Source organism: Mauremys mutica, chromosome 8 (genome assembly GCF_020497125.1).
Source record: "Mauremys mutica isolate MM-2020 ecotype Southern chromosome 8, ASM2049712v1, whole genome shotgun sequence".
Classification (NCBI taxonomy): domain Eukaryota; kingdom Metazoa; phylum Chordata; order Testudines; family Geoemydidae; genus Mauremys; species Mauremys mutica.
This window is the reverse complement of record NC_059079.1, coordinates 57535845-57558577: the sequence shown is the minus strand read 5'-3', so window position 1 is coordinate 57558577 and position 22733 is coordinate 57535845. Positions and strand designations below refer to the sequence as shown.

At 47.8% G+C, this 22733-nt stretch overlaps 1 protein-coding gene across 3 annotated transcripts in view; it reads left to right on the top strand.

The window, feature by feature from the left end:
• Positions 1-7498: 7498 nt before the first annotated feature.
• Positions 7499-22733, top strand: part of LHX4 (LIM homeobox 4) — a 77082-nt gene continuing 61847 nt past the window's right edge. The window contains exons 1-2 of one of the 3 annotated variants that reach the window (XM_045028112.1): positions 7499-7625; positions 8961-9021. Coding sequence is in view for 1 of the 3 variants with exons in the window: in XM_045028111.1 (XP_044884046.1) it covers positions 19615-19690 (76 nt within the window). In the remaining 2 variants the exon portion in view is untranslated. Of the gene's footprint in view, positions 7626-8259; positions 8289-8960; positions 9022-19614; positions 19691-22733 lie in introns of those variants that run through there. The other 2 variants (XM_045028113.1, XM_045028111.1) reach the window with 2 other exon arrangements.

The window sequence follows — 22733 nt, the reverse complement described above, 5'->3', positions numbered from 1 at the left end:
TGCCCAGGCTGACTTGGAAACTACACCCTGAGTCCAGTTAGCTCCCGAAATGCTACACACCGCTGAAGGGCTGCTGCTCTTTACAATCCAGACATTTTGCATGGAAAAGGCTGGTTATCATGGGCACTGCTACTGTCCTACTTAAAGCAACAGCTGATTTAACAGAAAGGAAGACTAAGCTCAGCTTTTCTTTGCCTGTGCATTTAATACAGGTGAAAGGTGCTAGCTAGACAGACAGGCCTGGAGATGGAAGTCCTGGACTCAGTCACAGCTTTCCCAGAGCACCGTGCTCTGCTTTGCCTCGAGCGGGGTGGACGGATTATGCCATCTCCATCCTTGCTCAGCCTATCAATGTGCGCAGTCCACTGTGCTGAGTTGTCCAAAGGGGCCATTTGTGTTCGATGCAAACGCCTGCCCTGTGGGATCTCGCAGCTCATGTCACATAAGTCACGAAACAGTTATTAATGACTTCGTCTCACTATGAATGCACAATTTAGCAGTAAGTGACATCTCTCCTTGCGAGTCCCCTCAGCCAATCAGGGGTCCCTGGGTAGAGCAGGGTGAAGAACTGATATTTCGGTTTGGTGGTAGTTCAGAAAAATTGGAAAAAAAAATCAGTTTGGGGCAAACCAAATCTGAAATGTTCCTGATTTTTTGGTGAATCAAAAGTCTGTTTCAGATCTGTTCTTGAGCATGGGGTTGTGTCCCTGACTATCTTGGCTAGTAGCCATTGATGGACCTATCATCCATAACCGTTTCTAATTATTTTTTTAACCTGGTTATACCTTTGGCCTTCACAACATCCCCTGGCAATGAGTTCCACAGGTTGACTGTGTGAAGAAGTACTTTTTTATGTCTGTTTTAAATTTGCTGCCTATGCATTTTATTGGATGACCCTGGGTTCTTGTGTTATGTGAAAGGCTAAATAACATATTTTCTCCACATCATTTCTGATTATGATTGAGGTCTATAGCCTCCCTTAGTTGTCTCTTTGCTAAGATGAACAGTCCCACTCTTCTTAATCTCTCCTCACCTAGAAGCTGTTTCATACCCCCTCATCAGTTTTGTTGCCCTTCTCTGTACTTTTCCAATTCTAATATGGTGGTGGTTTTTTGAGATGAGATGAGAACCGCATGCAGTACTCAAGGTGTGTGTGTGTATCATGGATTTATATTGTGGCATTATGGTATTTTCTGTCTTGCTATGTATCCCTTTCCTAATGGTTCCTGACAGTCTATTAGCCTTTTGGACTGCTGCTGCACACTGAGCAGATGTTTTCAGAGAATTATCCATAAGGACTCCAGGATCTCTTTCTTGCGTGGTAGCAGCACATTTAGACCCCATCATTTTGTATGTAGTGTTGGGATTATGGTTTCCAGTGCGCATTACTTTGCATTTATCAACACTGAATTTCATCTGCCATGTTATTGCCCAGTCACCCAGTTTTGTGAGATCTCTTTGCAGTCAGCTTTGGACTTAACTATTGTGAGTAATTTTGAATCAACTGCAAACTTTGCTACCACACTGTTTACCCCTTTTTCCAGATCATTTATGACTATGTTGACAAGCACTGGTCCCAGTACAGATCCTGTGAGGACCCGACAATATATGTAGCTCCACTGTGAAAACTGGCCATTTATTCCTACCCTTTGTTTCCTAGCTTTTAACCAGTTACTGACCCATGAGAGGATCTTCCCTCTTATTCCATGACCACTTGATTTGCTTAAAAGCCTTTGGTGAGGGACCTTGTCCAAGGCTTTCTGAAGTCCAAGTACATTATATCCACTGGATCATCCTTGTCCACATGTTTGTTGACTTCCTCAAAGAATTAGTGAGGCATGATTTCCCTTTACAAAAACCACGTTGACTCTTCCCCAACAAATCATGTTCTACTGTATATCTGATCATTCTGTTAGTTTCAACCAATTTGCCTGGTATTGAAGTTAAGCTTACCAGCCTGTAATTGCCAGGATCACCTCTGGAGCCTTTTTAAAAAATCAGCCTTACATTCCTATCCTCCAGTCATCTGGTGCAGAGGCTGAATTAAGTGATAGGCTACATACCAGTTAGTAGTTCTGCAATTTCATAACTGAGTTCCTTCAGAACTCTTGGGTGAAGACCTTTTAGTTCTGGTGACTTGTTACTGTTTAATTTATCAATGTGTTCCAAAAACCTCCTCTACTGACACCTCAGTCTGGGACAGTTCATCAGATTTGTCACCTAAAAAGAATGGTTCAGATGTGAGAATCTCCTTCACATCCTCTGCAGTGACGACCGGTGCAAAGAATTCACTTAGTTTCTCCACCACACAGCCTTGTCATCCTTGAGTGCTCCTTTTGCACTTCGCTCGTCCAATGGCCCCACTGATTGTTTGGCAGGCTTCCTGCTACTGATGCACTTTAAAAAAATTGTTGTGGTTAGTGGTTAGCTTTTGCGTCTTTGCTAGTGGCTCTTCAAATTCTGTTTTGGCCTGCCTAATTACACTTTCATACTTGACTTGCCAGAGTGTGTGCTCCTTTCTATTTTCTTCAGTAGATTTGACTACCAATTTTTAAAGGCTGTCATTTTGTCTCTAACCACCTCTTTTATTCTGCTGTTTACTCATGGTGCTACTTTTTTGTTCCTCTTACTGTCTTCTTTACTGGGGAGGTGGGGGAAGATACATTTTATTTGAGCCTCTATTATTGTGTTTTTTAAAAGTTTCCATGCAGCTTGCAAGCATTTTATTCTAGTGACTGTTCCTTTTAATTTCCATTTAACTAGCTTCCTCATTTTTGGATAGTTCCACTTTTTGAAGTTAAATGCTGCTGTGGTGAATTTCTTTGGTATTTTTCCTCTACAAGGGTGTTAAATTTAATCACATTATGGTCACTATTACCAAGCAGTTCACCTCTTGGACCAGAGTGGGGAGTTGAACCTGAGTCTTTCACGTTTCAGGTGAGTACGTTAATCACTAGGCTAAAGGTTATGGGAGGGTGGGAGCACCATCTCCTCCTGCAGCCATTTTGTAAATGTCTGAAAAGATTTGTGTCAAATTCATGAATAGTTTGGAGTCGATTGAAATTAAACTGTTAGTCCAAAAACCTTTGCCCAGCTCGAGTGTTGGACAAACAGCCCAAGTCTTTGGAGGGTCTCCGGGCCCCCACCTGCTGGAGCATTTTAGGTTATTCCTTTGGTCCCTTTTTTCTCCAGTTAGTGAACTACAGAATCTTGAGAGGGCAGCAATTGCCTGACAGCGAGTGCCCAGTACAGCCCTCCTGCCTGTCCTCCTGAAATGGACAAAGGGACGGCATGTCTGCCATGGGAACAGGACAAGGGGAAGGGGCAGAAAGGGATGGCGCTCAGCTCATTAACCTGCATGGGGGGTGTTTCCTCAGACTCTCTCTTCTGGGCCCTATTCCTGTTCTTCCGCCCTCCCATCTCCAGACCTTGCTGTTGGGTCTCTCTCTCTCCTTCCCTTGGCTCTGTACCCTTCTTTGAAAAGTAGAATCTTCTTTCCTCATCCTGTGTCTCTTCCACATTTGCTCTCATTCCATGCTATCATCCCCCTCCTCTCGCCAACCCCTCCTCTCTCCAGGTTGAGGTGTCTCTATCCACCTTGACCCCACCCTTCTGCTGGTCTCTCTGTGCTGCTTGCTTCCCCCTGCATTACATGGTCTCTCCATGATCCTCCTCCAGCCTTTCCTCTCCTCCCTCCCCGACCATGTCATCCACCCCCTTCTCACCCACAGCATCAACTCTCTGGGGTTCATTCTTCGGATTCTTCCTCCTTCCCCTGAAGGGGGCTGCTGCTGAAAAAGGGGTGCTGTGTTTCTCTGCACACCCACATATAGCCCCTCTCCTGAGGCACGGCTCCACCCTGGTGTTTGCTAATTGGTGCTGCTTCTCCCTGTCTCCTCACATGGTTCTTGATTTTGGCACCTGGTGCCTCCACCCCTGGTGACTCCTCTCTGTGCTTGGGCCACAAGGGGTGCTGGTCCATGGGACAATAACTAATACAACCCAGTACCAAAACAACAAAATGTATTAATACAGGCCCCCACAAATGAAATGTGTCACTCAGAAAGACCAATATAACACAGGCGGCTGTACTGGGGACAGGAAACCAAGGCTCTAAGGATGGAAAGGATTAAGATGAACTAAAATACTCAAACATCAACAATATAACAAACTCCCCACCTCCCTACATTCATCACTGTACACAACTCCCTGGCTTCCTCCTTAGCACCAGCCCAGGGAGATGGGACACTGAGGATAAATCCTGCGATGAATGCTGTGATTGCTGGTTGGCTTGAACAAAAAGAAAGGGGTTTCCTTACAGTGTCTTCACCCCTAGGCAGGGGCAGCTCCAGGCCCCAACACGCCAAGCATGTGCTGGGGGCGGCAAGCCGTGGCGGGCGCTCTGCCGGCGCCGCAAGGGCGGCAGGCTGCCCTCGGCGGCTTGCCTGCCATGCTTGGGGCGGCAAAATCCCTAGAGCCGCCCCTGCCCCTAGGTGGGGTGGGATGGGGTAGAGTCCTCTCCTGGCTCCCTCGGCTGGAGTGCTGTGGAGGTCTTGGCTAGGTCAAGGGAGCTGGCACTGGGTGGACTCTCTCCCCCGAACCCCCAACTACTTGGCTGGAACTCCCTGATCGCCTATTAAATCCCACAACAGTTCAACATCTCCCTTTGGGTGAGGAGTGGGAGTCGAGCTTCCCCAGGCTGTGTTGCTCCTCTCCCCACTCCAAACCTAAACAGCCCCAATGTGAAACCAGAAGAATTCCCAAACTGTCTCTAAGGCAGCCTGTCCCTCTCACTAAAGAACTGAGCAGTCCAGGCCCCTCATTGGCCCAGCAAACTGTCTATATAAATCACTCCATCCAAAGCATCCTCATCGGCTTTTGTAGGAGTTTCCAGTCTACTCCGTCCTCTCCCCAGACCTTCAGCGGGCTGGGAAATGGAACCGTTGTTGCTGTAGTCCATAGGCTAGGACCAGAGTCTGGGTTCAGCATTCCAGAAGCTGGCAAACTCCAAAGGGGTTTCACACACATACAGTCTCAGCCCAAGTGAGCTGAAGAGAAACAAAAATCCAAGACAGAACAATGCTCAAGTCCCCATGAGAGAGTGCAGTGTGTGTCCCCCCTCGGCCACATGCTGCAACCTCTTCACCTCACAAAATGGCAGCTGCCCTGCCAACAGCAGCCTACTAGATTCTTAAAAGTGCATAGACAGCGATGATGCAAGCTTCCCTCCTTGCTGCTCTCCAGCCACTGTGCCTCCATCCTAGCCTGGAGAGCACACTTCTATAAGGAGGGGCAACTGGGTCTCCAGGCACAATTGTCCTTGGCCTCTCTTGCTGAGAGGAGCCAGCGAGTGCTAATTGTAGTTCTGTGGACAATTGTCCACTTGAGACTAGACTGAGAACAACTAACTCATTTTGCTGAAGCCACCAAACAGCTGCTAGATGACAGTTTGCATCCACTCCTGGACCTGAGCCAGCCACTTCAAGAGCTATGTCTCCACAGCCCATCGTCAAGCCTTTGAGTCATTCAGTCCCCACTGCTTTGGACAAGTGTGGACATGAGCGGAGACAGAATTAGCAGGTGTACACCTGGGCGGATGCTAGAGGAGGACAGGACAGCCATAAAGCTACAGCAAGCCAGTCATCTCAGAGCTGCAGGAAAGTTCTGCTCAGCTTAGCATTACTGCCAGGCAGAGCAGTGAGATTTACAGAAGGAACTACAGCTGCCAGTGCAGGCAGGAAAAAGAGAGGCCAATAACCAGACTTTCTATAATCCTGATTGGGGCATTCCAACTCCTTCTAAGAACCTGGCCCAGGCTTTCCTCAAGGCCAACACAACTGCCCTGACTCAACCACACACAGGCAATTCGGTAGCTTCTTTCTCAGGGCTGGCTCAAGATAGGGTAACTCAATTGCCTCTTGTGCTTTGCTGCAAGATGTGAATACACAGCATGCAGCTTTTCATGCTCTAAATGAGCCAGATACAGGGCTCGTGCCAAGGAGAGCAGAAAGGGTGCTGGTCACCCTGTATGAGGCAGAACAGAGCAATTAAACTAAACAAAACAGGCCAGACATGCCAACAAATGACCCTTTCCTTGAGGCTTTTTCACCATCATCTGTTTTGCTATTTCAATAAATATGATATAGTTCAGCATTGTCACCCTATGCCCTGGGACTGAGCATCCCTGTACAGTATCCATTCTGCAGCTCAGCCAGCAGGGTCTGGGGTTTCACCAGTTTTCCATGTATTAGTTCATGAAGCACTGAGTGTATCTTTTGTTATTATTCATGCGACTTTCTTATGCATGATTCTGATGGTGCTGTCTACGAACCACACTTCAAGCTAGGGACGGCTGGGGCAGCTAAGTCCCACCAATAATGCCCCAGCTGCCAGCCATGTTAGCTAAGAGGTGAAAACATTTTCTAATATACTATGGTACTGCTGGATGCAGTACCACCTTCTGCCATAAGGGGGCGCCTAGTGGTTCTCTACCCTGCTCATATAGCAGAGGATGCAGATGCAAAGCAGGCCTCCAGGAGCTCATTTTGATTCTGCTAGTGAGGGTGCAGAGTTCCTCTATGCCTAGAAGAAGGGGTTGGAGGAGGAGCAGCTAAGCTAAGCTCCCCTTCCACCCCACCCCACCCCCTTACTTTAAACCGACTCAGCAACGCTAGCTCGTAGGAGCAATACGAAGACACGGGTCTCTGTGAGGTGACTGGCCAAGTGCCGCTACCTTAGTGGAATAAGGTCAAGACAAAGCTCTCTCTGAAGTTCCTGGGTCAGCAGCTCTGCCTTGCTGGGCTGGTCTCAAGGAAGCATTGAGGCAGAGCCGTCCCTGGGGTATGGCGAATAGGGGCGACTGCCCTGGGCCCTGTGCTTTTGGGGGCCCTGCAGAAGGCAGGCGGGGAGGTTAGGCGGGAGGCGGGTGGGCAAGTGGAGTGAGGAGGTGAACGGGGAGGCAAGCAGCAGGCAGGCGGGGGGGACAAGAAGGAGCCCCCCTACCAGAACCTCCCCCTCCCCCCAGCACTTCCTGCCCGCTGGTGGGCCCCACTGATCAGAACCTCCCCCTCCCTCTCAGCGGCTACCACCTGTCGTGGCATCAGGAGGCGCTGGGGGGAGGGGAGAGGAATGAGGGTGCCATGTGCTCAGGGGAGGGGGTAGAAGTGGGCAGGGAAGAGGCGGGGTGGGGGCAGGAAGAGGCTGGACAGGAAGGGGTGGTAAGGGGCAGGGGTGGGGCCCTGGGGGAAGGGGAGGAGTGGGGGGCAGGGGACTGGATGGAGCCAGAGGGAGCACCTCCCAACAGATTAGAAACTTGGCGCCTATGTCCCTGGCCCTGCACCCCCTTAGGGATGGCCCTGCACTGAGGTCATTAACTCACTGCCCCATCTTGCTGGATTGCTGTTTGGCACAGGCCTTTGTGAGGTCGCTGTCAATGTCTTCACCAACAGATTATTTCTAAAGGAAATGTGGTGTATTGTATTCCCATTGTAACCTGTCACTTAAAATTGCAGGGGTTTTCTTGCTCCTGCTTGCATTAAGAGGGTAGGGGAAGAGGTCTGGAGAGAAGTGTGGGACCTGGGCATAGCAGCAGTCAGGAGCCAACAGCCAGTCTAGAGCAAGGTGGGGTGAGTGGAGCCTCTCTGTTTTAGGGAGCAGCCTGCTTTGTTGCTCTCTATTTTGGAGTCCTTGTGGGTTATCTTTCTGTAGTCTAGGAAATAAAGCAGTGTTGTGTTGCAACCTTCCAGTATGAGTACTTCACATCTAACTTCTCTGTGTGTATGTTCTACATAACAGGAAGACACTGCAATATTCTACTGCAATGGTGCGAAACACTATGAGATGTGGTGTTGGGGTGGTCACTGTGGAATACTGTAGCATTGTTTTATTAAGGGTTGCTTGACTTCTGAATTGGATGTCTCTGTAATCTGTGAATAGAGGTTCTATCTGGGTGTCATGCTTGGAGTGTGGTTATTCTGGCAGCCCCTTTGAAAAGGGAAGTTATGGCAACAAATTCCCTGTGACATGGGTGGAGAGAGCATGCAGGCATTATCTTGGAATGAGGAAAGGGGCTGGAATAGGAGCTACTCCCACCAATTTCTCCATTTTACAATAAGAGATTATTCCAGGCATCTTCCTGGGTGAATGGTCTCATTCTAGTGATAAATGAAGACTCATTTTGACAGGCCCAGGAGATCCAGAGACATCAGGAATCATAATACTATAAAGGGGAAAGCATGACAGCAAAGACCTGATTAGGAGAGGGAATTGTCCTGCGCCATAAAGGTCAGGTATGAGTTGAGATAACAGCCCGTCTGTGTCAGAGGGATTTGGATCTGGAATTAGGGACAGAGGGATCCTGTAGTATCAGGTGTGTGTAGGGATGGAGTGGGATTCAGATGGGCAAGAAGTGTGATTGAACATGGAGCAACCGCAGGGCCGTGTGGGACCTGGAGCTCTGCTGAGGCCCAGGGGAGCAGTAGTAAGACAGAGAGTAGGATAATGGCAGGCTCGCATGGGTCAACTCGAACTCCTATGAAGCAGGGAGAGCCCCCTCCTCCCCTCACCCGACCAACTTCTGGATGGAGCTTCCTGGCCTGCAACTAATTACCTAAATGGACACAGGCTGTTGAGAGACAGTCGCTATTCCCTAATAGAATTTGCCCTCAAGTGCAATTTAATTTTCTCTGAGGTTGTTTTTCCAGCCCCCCTTTCTCCCCCGTCCTCCCCTGACACACACACAGAGTCACTTTCCCAGCTTCAGAGCGGGATCAAAGTACCTTCTCTTCTGGGAGACCTGCCACCTTTGCCTCTTCCCTTTCCCTTTCCCTTTCCACCTTGTTTTCTTCTCCTCTTAAGCTTGTTTTTGGGGCATTTAAATAAGTCCCCCCCAAGGACCCAGGCCCCTCGATGTATGTGTATTGGAGCAAATATGGATTCAGCTAATGTTTAAATATTTTCAGTTAAAATAGCATCCTCCTGCTCTGCAGTTCCTGAAATGGGAGACTCTTTCTTCAACCTCTGGTGAGTACAGAAGCTCGTCCGTGTTTGTAAATACTTTGTACCTGGATCCACCTCTCTCTCTCGCTCTAGCCAGAGGAAGGGGGTATGCAAGATGAGGGGGTATAGAATGGATAGCACTGGAGTAGTGGGGGAGGGGCTATTGCAACGTTCTGTGTAAAACATTTCTGTGTTGTAGCTATGGCTAAGCATTCATATATTCCTGCCTGGGTGATCAATAAGGGCTTGCCGCCGAGGCTCGTGGGTGCTGGGGAGCTGCAGAATGGAGGGGATCCTGCCAGCCCAGCCCTTGTCTGAACAGTCCTTGATTTCCTTTAGAAGGGCTGAGGGTGGATTGTTTTCTGCACCTCGGCTCTGATGGCTGCGAACGTTCACCCCTGGTACTGGGGGGGATTTTTCACATTGGTTCTGTTGCGCCAGGCTCTGGGCTGGAGCTGCGCTCTTTGGGGATTTGGTTTTTCAGCTGATGGTTTATCTCTCCTTCCCCTCTGCCCACTGCCCCTGTGAAAGGGGAGAGTAACCCCAAGGGCCATAGCACAGGCTGACCTCATCGGTTGTCTCTCCGTTGCAGACTGAGGGCAGCTTTTGGCCCTTCCTGATCTTTAGTTACCGTGGGCAGGAGACGGGTGTGTGCGTGCTGGCCCTTGGGGAGTATTTGCCCACCCTGTGCTTTAGACTGTTTCTCTAAGTGGACTGAGGGCTGTGAAAGGTGATCAGCTGACAGCCCTGGAAGCCAAATCCTGTGTCCTCACCAGAACAGGTCCACTCCAGGCAGAAGCGCTGAAGCTTCCCCGCCCATGTGCCCCAGCCCCACACATGGACAGACCCCCTCTGGGGACGAGAAGGTAGCTCAGTCTCCATGGTCCTTGGCAGCTCGGCGCAAACTGTCAGCATGTTTTATGGCTGACATTGACAGCGGGAACCAGGCTGAGACCCACCACGCTCCTTTGAACAGCCATCAGTGACTTGTGGTGTCTTTTGACTTGGGCTGGATTTCAGTGGCTGACCTAGCTGTGAAAGGGGCTTTATCTCTTTACTAATCCGTGAGCCTTTCTGCAATGGAGACGAGGCCTTTATTGGGGTGCTTTTGGAGGGCTGGATCTTACCCTGGAGTACCTTGCCTCTCTAATATCCTGGGACTGACACAGCTACAACAACACTGCATGCTAGCATGGGATGAATGAACCTTGATCCTAGCTGACATCAGAATACCAGCCCCAGGGCCACAGCGGGTGGAAGGTTCCTTTGTTTCTAATCTCTTTACACGGCCCTGCGTGGTTCTAGTGTTTCCAGTCTTGGCTGTAGTTGTCTTCACACAGGCCCTGATTCAGCAAGGTTCTTAAGCACATGCAGAGCTTAAAGTTAGCTATGTGCTTAAATCCCTTGCTGAATTGGGGCAGAGCTAACATTCGCATGCACAAATCGTTAAGGTGGGTGTGTATTTATATAACTTAAATATATACAGGTGGGGCAGGGGACTGTTTAGTTGTATTATTCTTTAATATTACTGGTAGCAGCTAGAGATCCCACTTCGCATCAAGGGCCCGGCGTGCTAAGCATTGTACAAACACAGAGCTGGATACATTGCTGCACCAAAGAATATGCAATCAGAAGCCACCAGTGCCTCGTGGGAAACTCTGAGATAAATTCTCCTTACAGATTTCTTATGATTTATTACTGAAGCAGTGGTGTTTTGGTTAAAAAAAAGAAGTTGGTAAACTACCCTCAGCTAAACTTCATGTATTCCCCAAATGAGAAGTGGGTAAGCTCCGTTTACCTTAATTTACCCTCGACTACACTCCTGTATTGAACCCAGGGGCCCTAATCAATATCAGGCCCCCATTGTATCAGGTGCTATATAAACCCAAAATAAACAGTCCCTACCCTAACAAAATCATTCTGGGTTTCCAGAGTGTTTCTGCTTTTATATCTGCTGTACATTTACAAGAATACAGGGCTTCTGCTCATTCCCTACCTTAAATAGTGATCCTGTTCTTGTGACCTCATAATCCTCTGCTTGTGACAACATAATGAACTGCTAAAACATTTGATTATGATGTTACAAGCAGAGACTTATGAGCCCACAAGCAGAGGATTATGACTTCTGGTGGGAGAATAAACAGCAAGAACAAGTGAGTTTTTACCAATAGTAAATAATCCAACCCAAGAGATAGTAGAGAGAGTTTTCATGCAAACCGCCCTAGTATTTAAAAACAACAACAACAAAAAACCCACGGAAACCTTATTATTTAGGCCCTGGGGGCAGATCTTCAGCTGGTATAAACAGACATAGCTCCACAATGGAGCAATGACAATACACCAGCTGAGGATGTTCCCCCAAGGAGTTCTAGGAGGTGTATACACATGATACCTGGGAGGACGCAGCCATTCTCCCAGTGAATCTCCCTGAGCAGTGCCCTCCTCACAAAGTGAAGAAACAGTCTGGTAGGGAGCCTGTCACGGAGCAGAGCAGGATTAAGAGACCAGGAGTAGCTTTACCAATTCAGACACCACTTTGCAGATGTGGCACCAAGTTAAACGTCCAGCTGGTTTCTTTCTGGCTCTTGATGGATAAGAACCAGAATTTGGGCCTCTCTCACACTCGAAACAATTATTTAAAATCATCATCGACAGAGAGGACCCAGCAGCAACCTTATAAAATACAAGGCCAGACCAGGATCTGCCTCCCGGCTCTGCTCCTGCAGTTTGGCTGGCTGCTGGTGGCTGCAGACATGGTAATGTTAAAGAAAGGGGGAAACGTCTCTGAATGCCCAGGGTGCCTTTGCTCCAGGGTGATATTCTGTCCCCCCCACCCCTCTTTGGCAGGGATGCCGGGTTTTCACTTGTACAAACTGCCCAGTTCTTTCCACAAAAGAGTCTGCTCTCCCCTCCACCCCCCACAAAAAAAGTCAGTTTTAAAAAAATCAAAGCAAATCCTGAAATTATTTTGTACTTTAGGTAGAAATGGGATTTCCCCCCTCCCTGCCCCAAAACACTTAGTTTTGCTGGAAAGAAGGGAGTTTGCTGGCCCCAGAACCAGGTCTCTTGTCTCTCTGGCCCACCTAACCCTGCCACCTGCGTCTTAGGTTTTCTGTGTCCCGGTAACAGCGCTGTGCCAGACAGATGACCAGAAAATAAGAGCGCACATTCCAGATGGCCAGAGGGGAAGGTCAAGAGACAAAAGAAAGGCTAGGAGGGTAGAGGAATGGATGACGGATGACTGGAAAGCCATGGAGAGTCAGCGCACACAGGATCCTGTTCTTTCATTGGACAGCTCCTAGCAGCTCCCTCTGGGAAGAAGGAAGCTCCCTTGAGGTTTGGCTCTGTATTGCCCTCCTTGCTTTTTCTTTGCTGCTATGAGTAATATGGACCAGGGCAGAGGGTCTATATCAATCTAGCAAAGCAGAAAAATGAATGAAAATTGAATTCCCTGAGGAGAAGGGGGTGGGGCGGAAGCTGTTATCCAGACAGAAAGATAAATCAAAGAGTTCGGGAGAGGAAGAAGAATGAGCTGGTTTCCACTAGCAATGGAATAATTAGGGAAACAGGTTCCAAATGCGAACAGGAATCTCGGAGGGGAGGAAGATGATGGCTGTGAGTCTGTGCGTTCCGCTTTGAGCCCAGCTTCTAGATCTGCATTTAGGAAACTGCCTTTCAATTGCCTAGCGGTCTGTCTTGTGCTTATAGTCACCCTCCAGAGACAGCTGTACGATTCCCAGAGACACAGCTCGGACTGCGCTCAAGAGACTGCAGCTCCATTCCCTAGAGGCAGCTGCACTCCGTGTGTGTCTTAATGCACTTGAGAGGCCGGGGCTCAGTTGACGGGTGGAGGACTAGGCTGGAGTGTAATTCCTACCGTGCTGAAGAGAGACAGTGGTTTGCTCCCCCAACCCCAGGAGCTGACTTCTAAATCTCCCTGCACTTGAAAGACTGCAGCTTGATTCCGCCTGGCTTAGCACAGAGAGCCCAGGGCCTTTCAGTGACTGCGGCGTAATTCTCAGAGATTTGCATGTAGAACCTACTGCCTTGAAGAGACTGTGCTTTGATTCCCATGTGCTGATTGGAAGATGTTCCTGCGCGTCAGAAAGGAAAGCTCTAGTGAGTAGTTATCCTTCTTAGGGAGCTGTCCAATAGAGATTGGCTAATATACATTTGTATGTATCTATTAGTTGGCAGAATGCAGATGAGTGTTAACTGTGACTACTAGAATCAGTGTATCTGGACCCCAGTCACTTGTCAGGGTATTAGCCTTGACCCCGGTCAGGACACTGAGTCCAGGAAAGAAAGTTCATCTTACCAGCTCTCCTGAGTTTCATACCCTGATTATAAGGAGGGGCTCAAAGGTGCATGACAAATGCACTGATCACATGGATATCAGCCCCATATCTGCAGGGAGGGAAAGTATATTGTATATGTGTGTATGCAGGGCAATTTAACAGCTGCTTTAATTACTTGTAAAGTAAGCAACACTTGGTTTTAATTAGCACAACTTGCCTTATGATATCTTTGAAATACTGTGATGTTTTGCTTTGCTCAGTCCCACTTTGCATCATCAGATTTGAGTTGGTGGATGCATGTGACACACACACAAGGATTAATCAACTCTTGGTAGTTGCTTTGGGTTTGGCTTTCAGTGGAGCCAAGCACTCACGGCTCTCCCTAACTTCACCTGGCATTTTGGGTGTGCAACACTTCTGAGTAACACTCTATTGTATCCTCAGGGTTATGTACAGCCAGATGGAGGTCTTCTCATGAGGTCATGATTCTGCCTATGTTCCACTGGTTGAGTGTGTTGTCACTCAATATCTTTTAGGAGTGGAGTTCTTTGCAAAGCTTTGGGAGACTCCATCTTGATCCTGTAGTTAAATTAGCCTCTTCTAATAAGCACCATTGTTCTTTTCTTATTCACTACCAGACTCCAGCTGGAATGACCTATATATGCAATGCAGCATTCTTATTTGTCTTAATGCACTTTAACTTTTTGAAATAATTTGCTTTGCCTTGCAATAAGAGGTTTTATTGGAATATTCTTATGTATATGCTCTTCAGAATTTGATTTTTTTAAATAATTTTGATGAATAATATTGATGTTTATTTTTATGCATTTTAAAAACATTGTATCCATTTAAAGTATTACCGTTGAGCAAAATTAAGGGTTTAAGCATTTTTTCAATTTTTATCTATTAAATTTTCACAGTTGCAGGAAACTATGGGAGATGGGGAGCAGACAATTATTGAATGACAGTAGACATTGAGCTTCAAAAAGTGAAAGGTTTAGGGCCGTTAAAACACAAATTGTCACCATCATAAAAAAGTAAATAGCCTTAAATTAAACTTTAATAAGTTCTCAAGCTGCATTTTTCTTACTTTGCCTGTCTATAAATTTGGATTATTATTCCTGGAAATAATTTTTTGTCAGCCTGTGCATGTACGGTGAAATCAATGTTTATCTGCTTTTACCAATAAAAATCTATTCCTTCCTAGCCTACTTATGTAACACTGGAGTGTTCCTTTAAACTGTGCTTCAATTAGCAGAGGGTAAGGGAATATAAGTGGATCCTACTCCATTTGACTGACTTTGTTCCTGCATGGGAAGGGTCATTTAGATCCTATAGCATGCAAGGGATTGTATTTCCACTAATGGAGATCTGGGGACAAATTAAGTTAGAGAAGAAGGAGGGTCATGTATATATTTCCCTAATGAGACTGGACAATTTCAGAGCCAATGAGCATGTCCTTTTGCAGGCTAGCACTTTTCTCGTTCCTTAGAAGGGATTCTTCAGGAGCCTGTATGTCATCTCTCCCATACGTTCTCAGTTATTCCCTGTGACTATCACCCCTGGTTTGTTTATGCAATTTTATCCGTCACCTCCTGCACACGCATGCTTTTCCTTCTCCTGCATGGCTTCCCTCCCAGCCTTTGTCAGTCTGACCTCATCTGGAATAGCCTGACTTTGTATCAGTTTAGTAGGTGCATACTATGGAATTAATATTATGTCTCTGCATGGCTCCGGAAGCCATGTCCCATAGGAGTCCTGAAAAACATACACATACAAAAGAGAGCTTTTGAAATGTTCCCAATCTATGGCCTATGGATGTAACAAAATAGATTTTGATCTAATGCATTGATTTCTGCAATTCACTATAGTAATCTATCCCCAATAGCAACCTCCCATATAGTGGGTGCTAGCATCATTATTAATATTGATAGAAACCATATCACATGGCTCCATTGTCTGTAATGAAGAACCTTGTTGGGTTTTTTCCCCCACTATCTTGGGCATTTTGTTCTTTCTTATTATATTGTCTATTCAATATTATGTCTCAGGAGAAGGTTAACATTTGGAGACCTCTTTCATGCAGAAGACCCAGATAGATAGACAGATCTATAGCAATACCGGATATGTTATGCCATATTCCTTATCAGTGTTCCTTGTGTGGAAATTCTCTGCCTATGCTTTTTAAATTGGATGGGCCAAATTCACCTTTGGTATTTAACTGCTCTAAACATCAGTGATTTTACTTCAGGAATTAACTTCACCCCTTGTCTGAGACTAGGATCTCATGTCTTCCTCCCTCCCACCCTCTGAATTAAAGGGGAACTGTCCATGTGCTTACTCTCATTGTGGTGAACCAGTGTAAACACCTATAGAAGCTCTCCAACGGTGAAACATCCCAAAACACTCTTGCACAGCTACTTGAGTAAATTTGCTTGTTTCTTTTTAACATCCATGGCTGTGTATCCCTTTTCCTTCCTCCACTTTGTTTAACTGGTATTGTCACCCCACAATATTTTGGTTAATTGGTGATTGCCACCTGTCCACTGGACTCATGGAAGTATGAGGTTGAATCTTGGGCTTCATCATGGTCACTCTAGCCCTGGACAGATAGCCAGGAGACCTGGGGCCAGCTGAGGATCTACCCTGGGGTTTTATTCTCCGCTCTGCTGCTGACTATGTTGCCTGGGGCAAGTCAGTTACCTGCTCTGTGCCTCAGTTTCCCCAGCTAAAAATTGAGATGAGTCTTCTCTCCCTTTGTAAAATGCTTGGAGATCCAGAGATGAAAAGTGATACAGAGCTCTCCACTATATTATTATAGTTAGTGTTGTCCTGATTAAAGAACCCCACAAGCAATTAAAATTTAAAAAATACCAAGATAAAAAGATTTGTACATCTGGAGGAGAGTGTAACTTCCCACATGATCTCCAGAACATTCTGGATGGCTGGTGGTGGGTTATGAAACACATTTTCCTACCTATATGGGAATGATTTGGCTTTTCAGCTTGGGACTTATGTTCCGCCTTTGTGGGAGCTTATTCCCTGCCATTCTCTGCTCCCTGGCCCCAATGCTTGGTCTCATCAAACAAGGATATTAATAGAGTTGATCTAAAAATGATTATTTTTTTGTGCAAATTATAAGGAAAATATTGATACTTCAATGACATTTTTTGTCAGAATTTGGAAGAATTCAACCAGCTTTAGAGCTGGTCTAAAAATGGGATGAATACTTTTGTGAAAAAATTTGCTAAACAATTAAAATTAAAAATTCTTCGTTTTTAATCAAAACTTGATTTATTAATCTGGAAGTTTTTTACTCACTCTAGATAATAACTCCCCATTTTTAAATTCGAGTCTATTTGGTGTTTGCTTTTTGGGCTACCAGACATAGAATTTACTAGCCAGGTTCATAATTCCTTCTGCCAAATAATTGTTAGGGTCTTTCTCCAAGGCTTATCTCTATGCACTTGTGCCTTGTGACTTTTACTGACGTGATAAATCGAAATGTCTTTGCCCTGCACACCTAACGTCTAATAACGGTAATTAATAATCGCAGGGTCTGCTTGACGAATCGGACACGGTAACATTCCAGCCGGGGAGATCTTCAGTAAAAGTCCCCTTCGGTAAAAGTTATTTTAACTGGAGGTGCAACAGGCGAGAGACAAGAGGCGGGGGGCGGGGGTGTACAGCCTCAGCTGATATAAACGGCGGGATGACCATTTATGCCAACGGAGGATCTGCCCCTGAGATGGGACGGGCAAGGTGAACACACTGAATCAAACCCATTCCAGCGGGGATGAGGAGGGGGAAATACGCGTGAGCAATGAGGTCATCGCCATACTTCGCCCCAAGAATGAATTTAGCCTAGAGCCTTTTACAGAATCGAGGGGGTTTCACCCCCTTTCCCCTGATCCCAGCCAAGCCTGGCTGTTTCTGTGCCGCGGGCTTGGAGGAAGCAAATACATTGGTTGGACACAGGTACTTTTCTAATCATCTATTATACCTCTCAAAAGATTCTTAAATTCCTCCGTGAGAAATAAATGTCGATATTTTCGTTTGCTGATACCCGCCAGTAAATCAGCCCAGGGATGGGAAACTCACTCGCCGTTATTGTTCGGTTTTTTGCTCATTTCACTTATTGTTTTTTCGTTTAAAAAGTCGCTATTACCAGAGTCCTGATCTCGGTCTCTCTCAGCTGGTGTGAAGGACATTTCCCAGCATGGTTTAATATCGCTGGCAGCGGAATGGACACGGGTGTGTTGCCGGGCTCTTGCCATCCGTGGGGCTGGTCCAAAATACAGAAGGGGCAGGACATGCATCAGTCCTTAGTTAGTGACTTTTACTCCTAAAATGTGCTGTTTCAAACCCCCCCCCCCCCCCCCCCGGCCCCGGGTGAGGAAAGCGGTCGGCCATCCGGAAGAATGGGAGCTGTGGCAAATGGCAAACATTACAATCTTTAAGGTGGAGCGTTGGATTTCTTAGGACATCTTCCTTGTGCATTAAGACGGGGTTTTCAGCGTGCTATCGAAAGCTATTGGGCTGGCTGTTTTCTGCCTTGGGTCTCATGGGGAAAAGGGGAGGGGGTCCCTTCTGAGGAGGTTCAGTGGGCGGCAAAAAAGCCAAGTGCTGGAGCTCTCTCCTTTCCAGTCACCCAAATGTGGGACATTCCAGCTTCCTCAGCCAGCCGGCCAGCATCCCTCCCTACTGCCTAGAGAGAGGGCTGGAAACACCGAGTAACCACAGCCCTGCCTGTAGCCGCAGTGTAGCGAGAAGCGGCCTCCCAATCCAACAAGCAACAGGACTCCCACCAGCGTTCCCCAGGGTAGGGGGATGTTTGGCTGGGCAAATACTGAAATTGACTAGATGAAATTGGTCAATCATCCAGCTCACGTTGATATGATGGGCTGGGGCCAGCAACACTAGCCTGAGGTTTATATATATATAAAGTGAAAAAGGCTATTTTAAAGAAAACCTGTTTGTTTACCACTCTGTGACCTTTCTGCCCTGCGTGCCATAATAATGCATCCGTGATTCGAATTGTTTTTAAGAGGAAAAGCTTCATAATGAACAGAGGCGGGAGGAATAACTTCCTCACGTGAGATCTGAATTTTTTCAGAGAAATAAGTGCTGGAACCAGGCATTTCAAAGTGTGCGCAGCTTGTGACCATGGAGCAGGCACGCACCGAGAAGAATCGCAATGCTCTGTGAGAAATACAGACCCGAGCGCTGTTCAGCGGGCCTGGGCAAGGTGAAGCGACGCTGTGGCTGACGCTGCATGTCAGCGTGGGGAGAGGGGGGAATAAAACACAGGGAGCTATTTGGATAAAGGGGAAATCTTAGAACAGCTGCTGAGGGAGACAGAACCAAGCAACGAATAGAGCGAGCGAGCGAGAAGCCGCAGCGGAGATTAGCGCTGCAAAGCGAGGAAGGCCGCGTGGCAATGGGAGCAAACCCCAACTGGAAGGAACGGCGGGGGGCGGGGGGGTTTGTTTAATCCTGTCAGCGGCAGCCGAGGCCTGTCGATGTCTGCAGCGTTTGTTAGGAGGGAGCAGGTGTGCAGGGGCCGGTGGCCGGGTGGCGAGGGGTAGCTGGCTGGCTGGAGCCGCAGGGTGAAGGGAAGACGGGGTGGGGGGTAAAGGGGAGGGAAATGGAGCCGGGGAACGAGGGATCATAAGGGGGGGCTGTGACTGACGCAGGGATTTCTAGCGTGCGCCGCTGTAACAGGCGTGGGGCGCCGCTCGTTCACCGGGGCAACCTCCCGATTCAAGGGACACCAGGGGCTGCGCAAAGCCAGCGGGACAAGCAGCTCTGAGCGACCCGCTGCCGCCGCCGCCTTTATAGCCCTCGAAGGGCAGGGGCGGGGCTGAATGCCAGGTAACCACGCCCATAAAGGCACAGGCCGCGCCCACTTCGCTTGGTGGCCCCGCCCCTAAAATCTTTACCTGGGCTCTGTCCTTTGAGTGTCCCCGCCCCAGCTTCTGACATGAGGTAAGGGGATTGGCTGGTGGGGGCGGGGCCTCCCTGCGGAAAGTGACGTCACGCTCACTCCCTGCAGTGTGAATGAATCAAACCTGCCTTCAGGGGACCAGCATTCCAGCGAAAAGAGCTGCTGCAGCATCACTTTAACCCAGGATACACTAACCCAGGATAGCAGGATCAAAAGGGATTTGAAACAGACCAGGGCTAAAGCAAAGCCACTCCAGTCCTCCGGCACGTGTAGAAGGATCAGCCCTGATTGTACTTTAAACTTAATGTTTTATTTTATTTTTATAGAGAGAGAAAATAGGGCCGTTTATTTTTTATTTTCTATTTCAATAAAATGATGCAAAGCTCAGCACTCACTACAGAAGGTTCTGTCAAGGGGCTTCCAGAGATTCTTGGTGTGCCAATGCAACGTAAGGATTTTTTTTCCCTCATTGATTTAATAATAAAGAAAACTGGCAATGATAGAAGCCTAAATGGTGCAGGGAGGGTGGCTAACTGCACTGTGAGATCTGGAGAGGCGGGCGCGGGGGGGGGGGGGAGTACTTGAGAAATGTAAGACGGGTGGGTATTTCCATGTGAGGCAAATTCCTGCGAAGGGGCTGGATGAGGTTGGTTGCCTTCTTTTTAAAATACTAATAATAGAGAGAGAAAATAATAATGTGCAACAGGGAAGGAAGTACCCGGAGAGCTTAGCAGAGTGGATATGCAGGATGATTGTGCTGATTGGGGAAGAGGAGCTGCTAGGCAGCTAATGGGAAGTAAACAATCTTCCTAGATGAGAGCAAAATACTGGTCCCGCAGCCACATCAACTTTAAACCGCCTTGCAAGAAGTTGGGAGACCCCCTGAGCGCTGCATTGTAAGGAGGAAATCTCCGGAGAGTGCACCCATCGCGCCAGTTTGCTGCTAGGAGTGGGGAGAGCCCCATGCAAGTCACCGCCGGGGAGTTTATTTGCAATCTGCTCTTCGGAAATACAGGTGGGGAGCGGGGGGAGCAGAGCCGCTGAGCTGCCTGCTGGGGGAGATCGCAGGCGGTTGTTTTGTCAAATTGGAATTGAGGGTAGTGTAGCTCAGGCTAAGCTGTGAACTCTGATCCAGGAATGTTATATGCATAGGAGAGCCTAGTTGGGAACCCTCGCTCAGGAATATAGATACTAAGCATATATATGTATCTACACGTGTGTGTATATAATATAGCTATGCGTCTGCGTATGTATGTACGTGTGTATGTGTTTGTGTGTGTGTGTGTGTGTATAGATCTATATACACACGCTGGTATATATGTTGTTTGTGCATATATATATATGTGGATATATATACGCACACTGATATATACGGCATGTGTTGATCTATGTACATACACACATAATCTAGACACATTCATACTCCATAGTATTCGTTGCTTGTCTTATGACCCCCTATTTCTTGCTCTGTTCCCGACGCTGAGCACGCGGATCGGCCCCTCCTGGAGGCGACAGATGCTCTGGCCAAGGGCAGGCTCCCTGCGCAGCTCTGAACGCAGCGTCTCTCCCCCGCACTCGCGGCCCGTGCGCGCTGGTTAGGCGGAGACGTCGCGTGCGGCTTTGCCCGGTTTCCGGGGCTTTCCGCTGAAATGTGAACTCAGCCGGGCGCTCGGCAAAAACATGCCATGTAAATGGCCGGGGAAACAGAGCAAGAGTTTTCTGCAAATGCTGCCACAGGTCTCTGGCTAACCGGGGCGCCGGCGTGCGGCCGTGTCGGTCTGTGCGTTGTTACACACAGCACCGTGCTGCTTGGCGCGGTACGGAGCCTGCCCGCCTGGCGCGTTGAAGGGTTTCGCTTGGAGACCCTTTTGCTAACTCACTCCGGGCCCGGTCGCATTTGCAGCCGGGACGGAGGTCACACTGAGGAGGGGGCGCTTTACACATCCCCTGCCGTCCTGCCTCTCCAAGCTAGTTCCTCTCGGGTGAGATGCAGCGGGCTGGCGGGTGGGGACAAGTTATAGGAAAAGTTAGGGGCCGTTCACACCTTGCTTGACTCGCAAGTCTTTGCTACCGTTTGAAACCCAGCAGGAAGGAAGTGCGGTCACTTCCTTGCGATAGCAGGGCACAGAAAGGGGTGGCAAAAATATCCAGGTCTGATCTTGGTCGACGGAATAAGAAGAACGGGGTCCAGTTTCTGGACTGTTCCTTTGTTTGTATTTGATTGTTTGGCGCCTTCTAGATTTATCTGTCTACCTGTGGTGCCCTCTCCCCGGCTAGAAAACGGGGGGCTGCTTTAAAGGCTGTAGGGAGCCAATGCGACCTCATTTTATTCTCCTTTATGATCCAGAGGGGAAATTTCCTCTTCTTGCTACTGAGTTTTAAAATCCGCCTCCAACCCAATCTCCCGAATTGAGAGAGAGAATTAACTGGACCCGGCCATTTATCCGGAGACAGACCTGTCTGTCGGAAACAGGGTCCAATTTATAGCTCGGGTCAGATAATCTGTATTTATAATGAAAAGTCAGTTGGTTTAGATCAGATACGGCTAAATTGCATGTCACAAATCCTTAAAATCCCATTGTATCTATCTGTCCAAATATTGATACCTAGATCTAGACCGCTATTGAATGATGTAGGAATACAGATCTCTCCCGTATACATATATAAATACACACCCCGTTATTTCGGTATAGACACACCATTATCTGTATATTTATAGAGAGATCTGTATCCATGCATAATATACCGGTAGTACCTGTCTAGCTACATACCATTATGTATAGAGTATACAAGTTGTTATCTCCATTTCTTCTCTCTGTGCTGTATGTAGATAGATACTATATATACAGAGATACAGATGTACGTGTAGCTACATATCTTGGGCTGTTTATCTTTTTTCTCTACAAATCTCTGGCTGTAAAAGTATCTGTGTATTTAGAGACAGATCCTTCTTGTCGAACAGTTTATACACGCGTCTAGTATATTCATTCCATTGATCAATTCATTCCTTTTCAGTCACGTCCCGGCGCTTTGTGTTCTGGTTGCTCACATTTCGATACTTAGGGGGTCACTGGCTGGCAGAGCTGAAATTCCTGACCCCGACAGGCAAAAGATGCTGTTTCCTTACCCTCCGCCTTCCCAGCGCTTGTGCTTGTACACGGTGTTTGCTCCAGACTTGTAGATCGGGAAGGGCTCTCTGCCGTCTCTGCTTGGTCAGTTACCGGTCTTTAGGCAGCTCCTGGAACCCCCCTCTCATGCTCCCGCTGGGCACTGCGGCTCAGGTGAAAGACTTGGGGGCTGCAAAGGCTCTTGGGGGGTCATTTAGTCCAGATCCTGGTGGATTCTTTCCTGCAGGGATCTCCTCCATTTAGTCTGGAGCGCTCCATCCCTTGGGTTTCCTGAGCAGCAGCCCCGGATTCTCCCGATTTCCTCCTCTCCCCCACCCCTAAAAAACAACCCTGGTGTTGGGAACGTGCCCAGAGCAGCCCTAC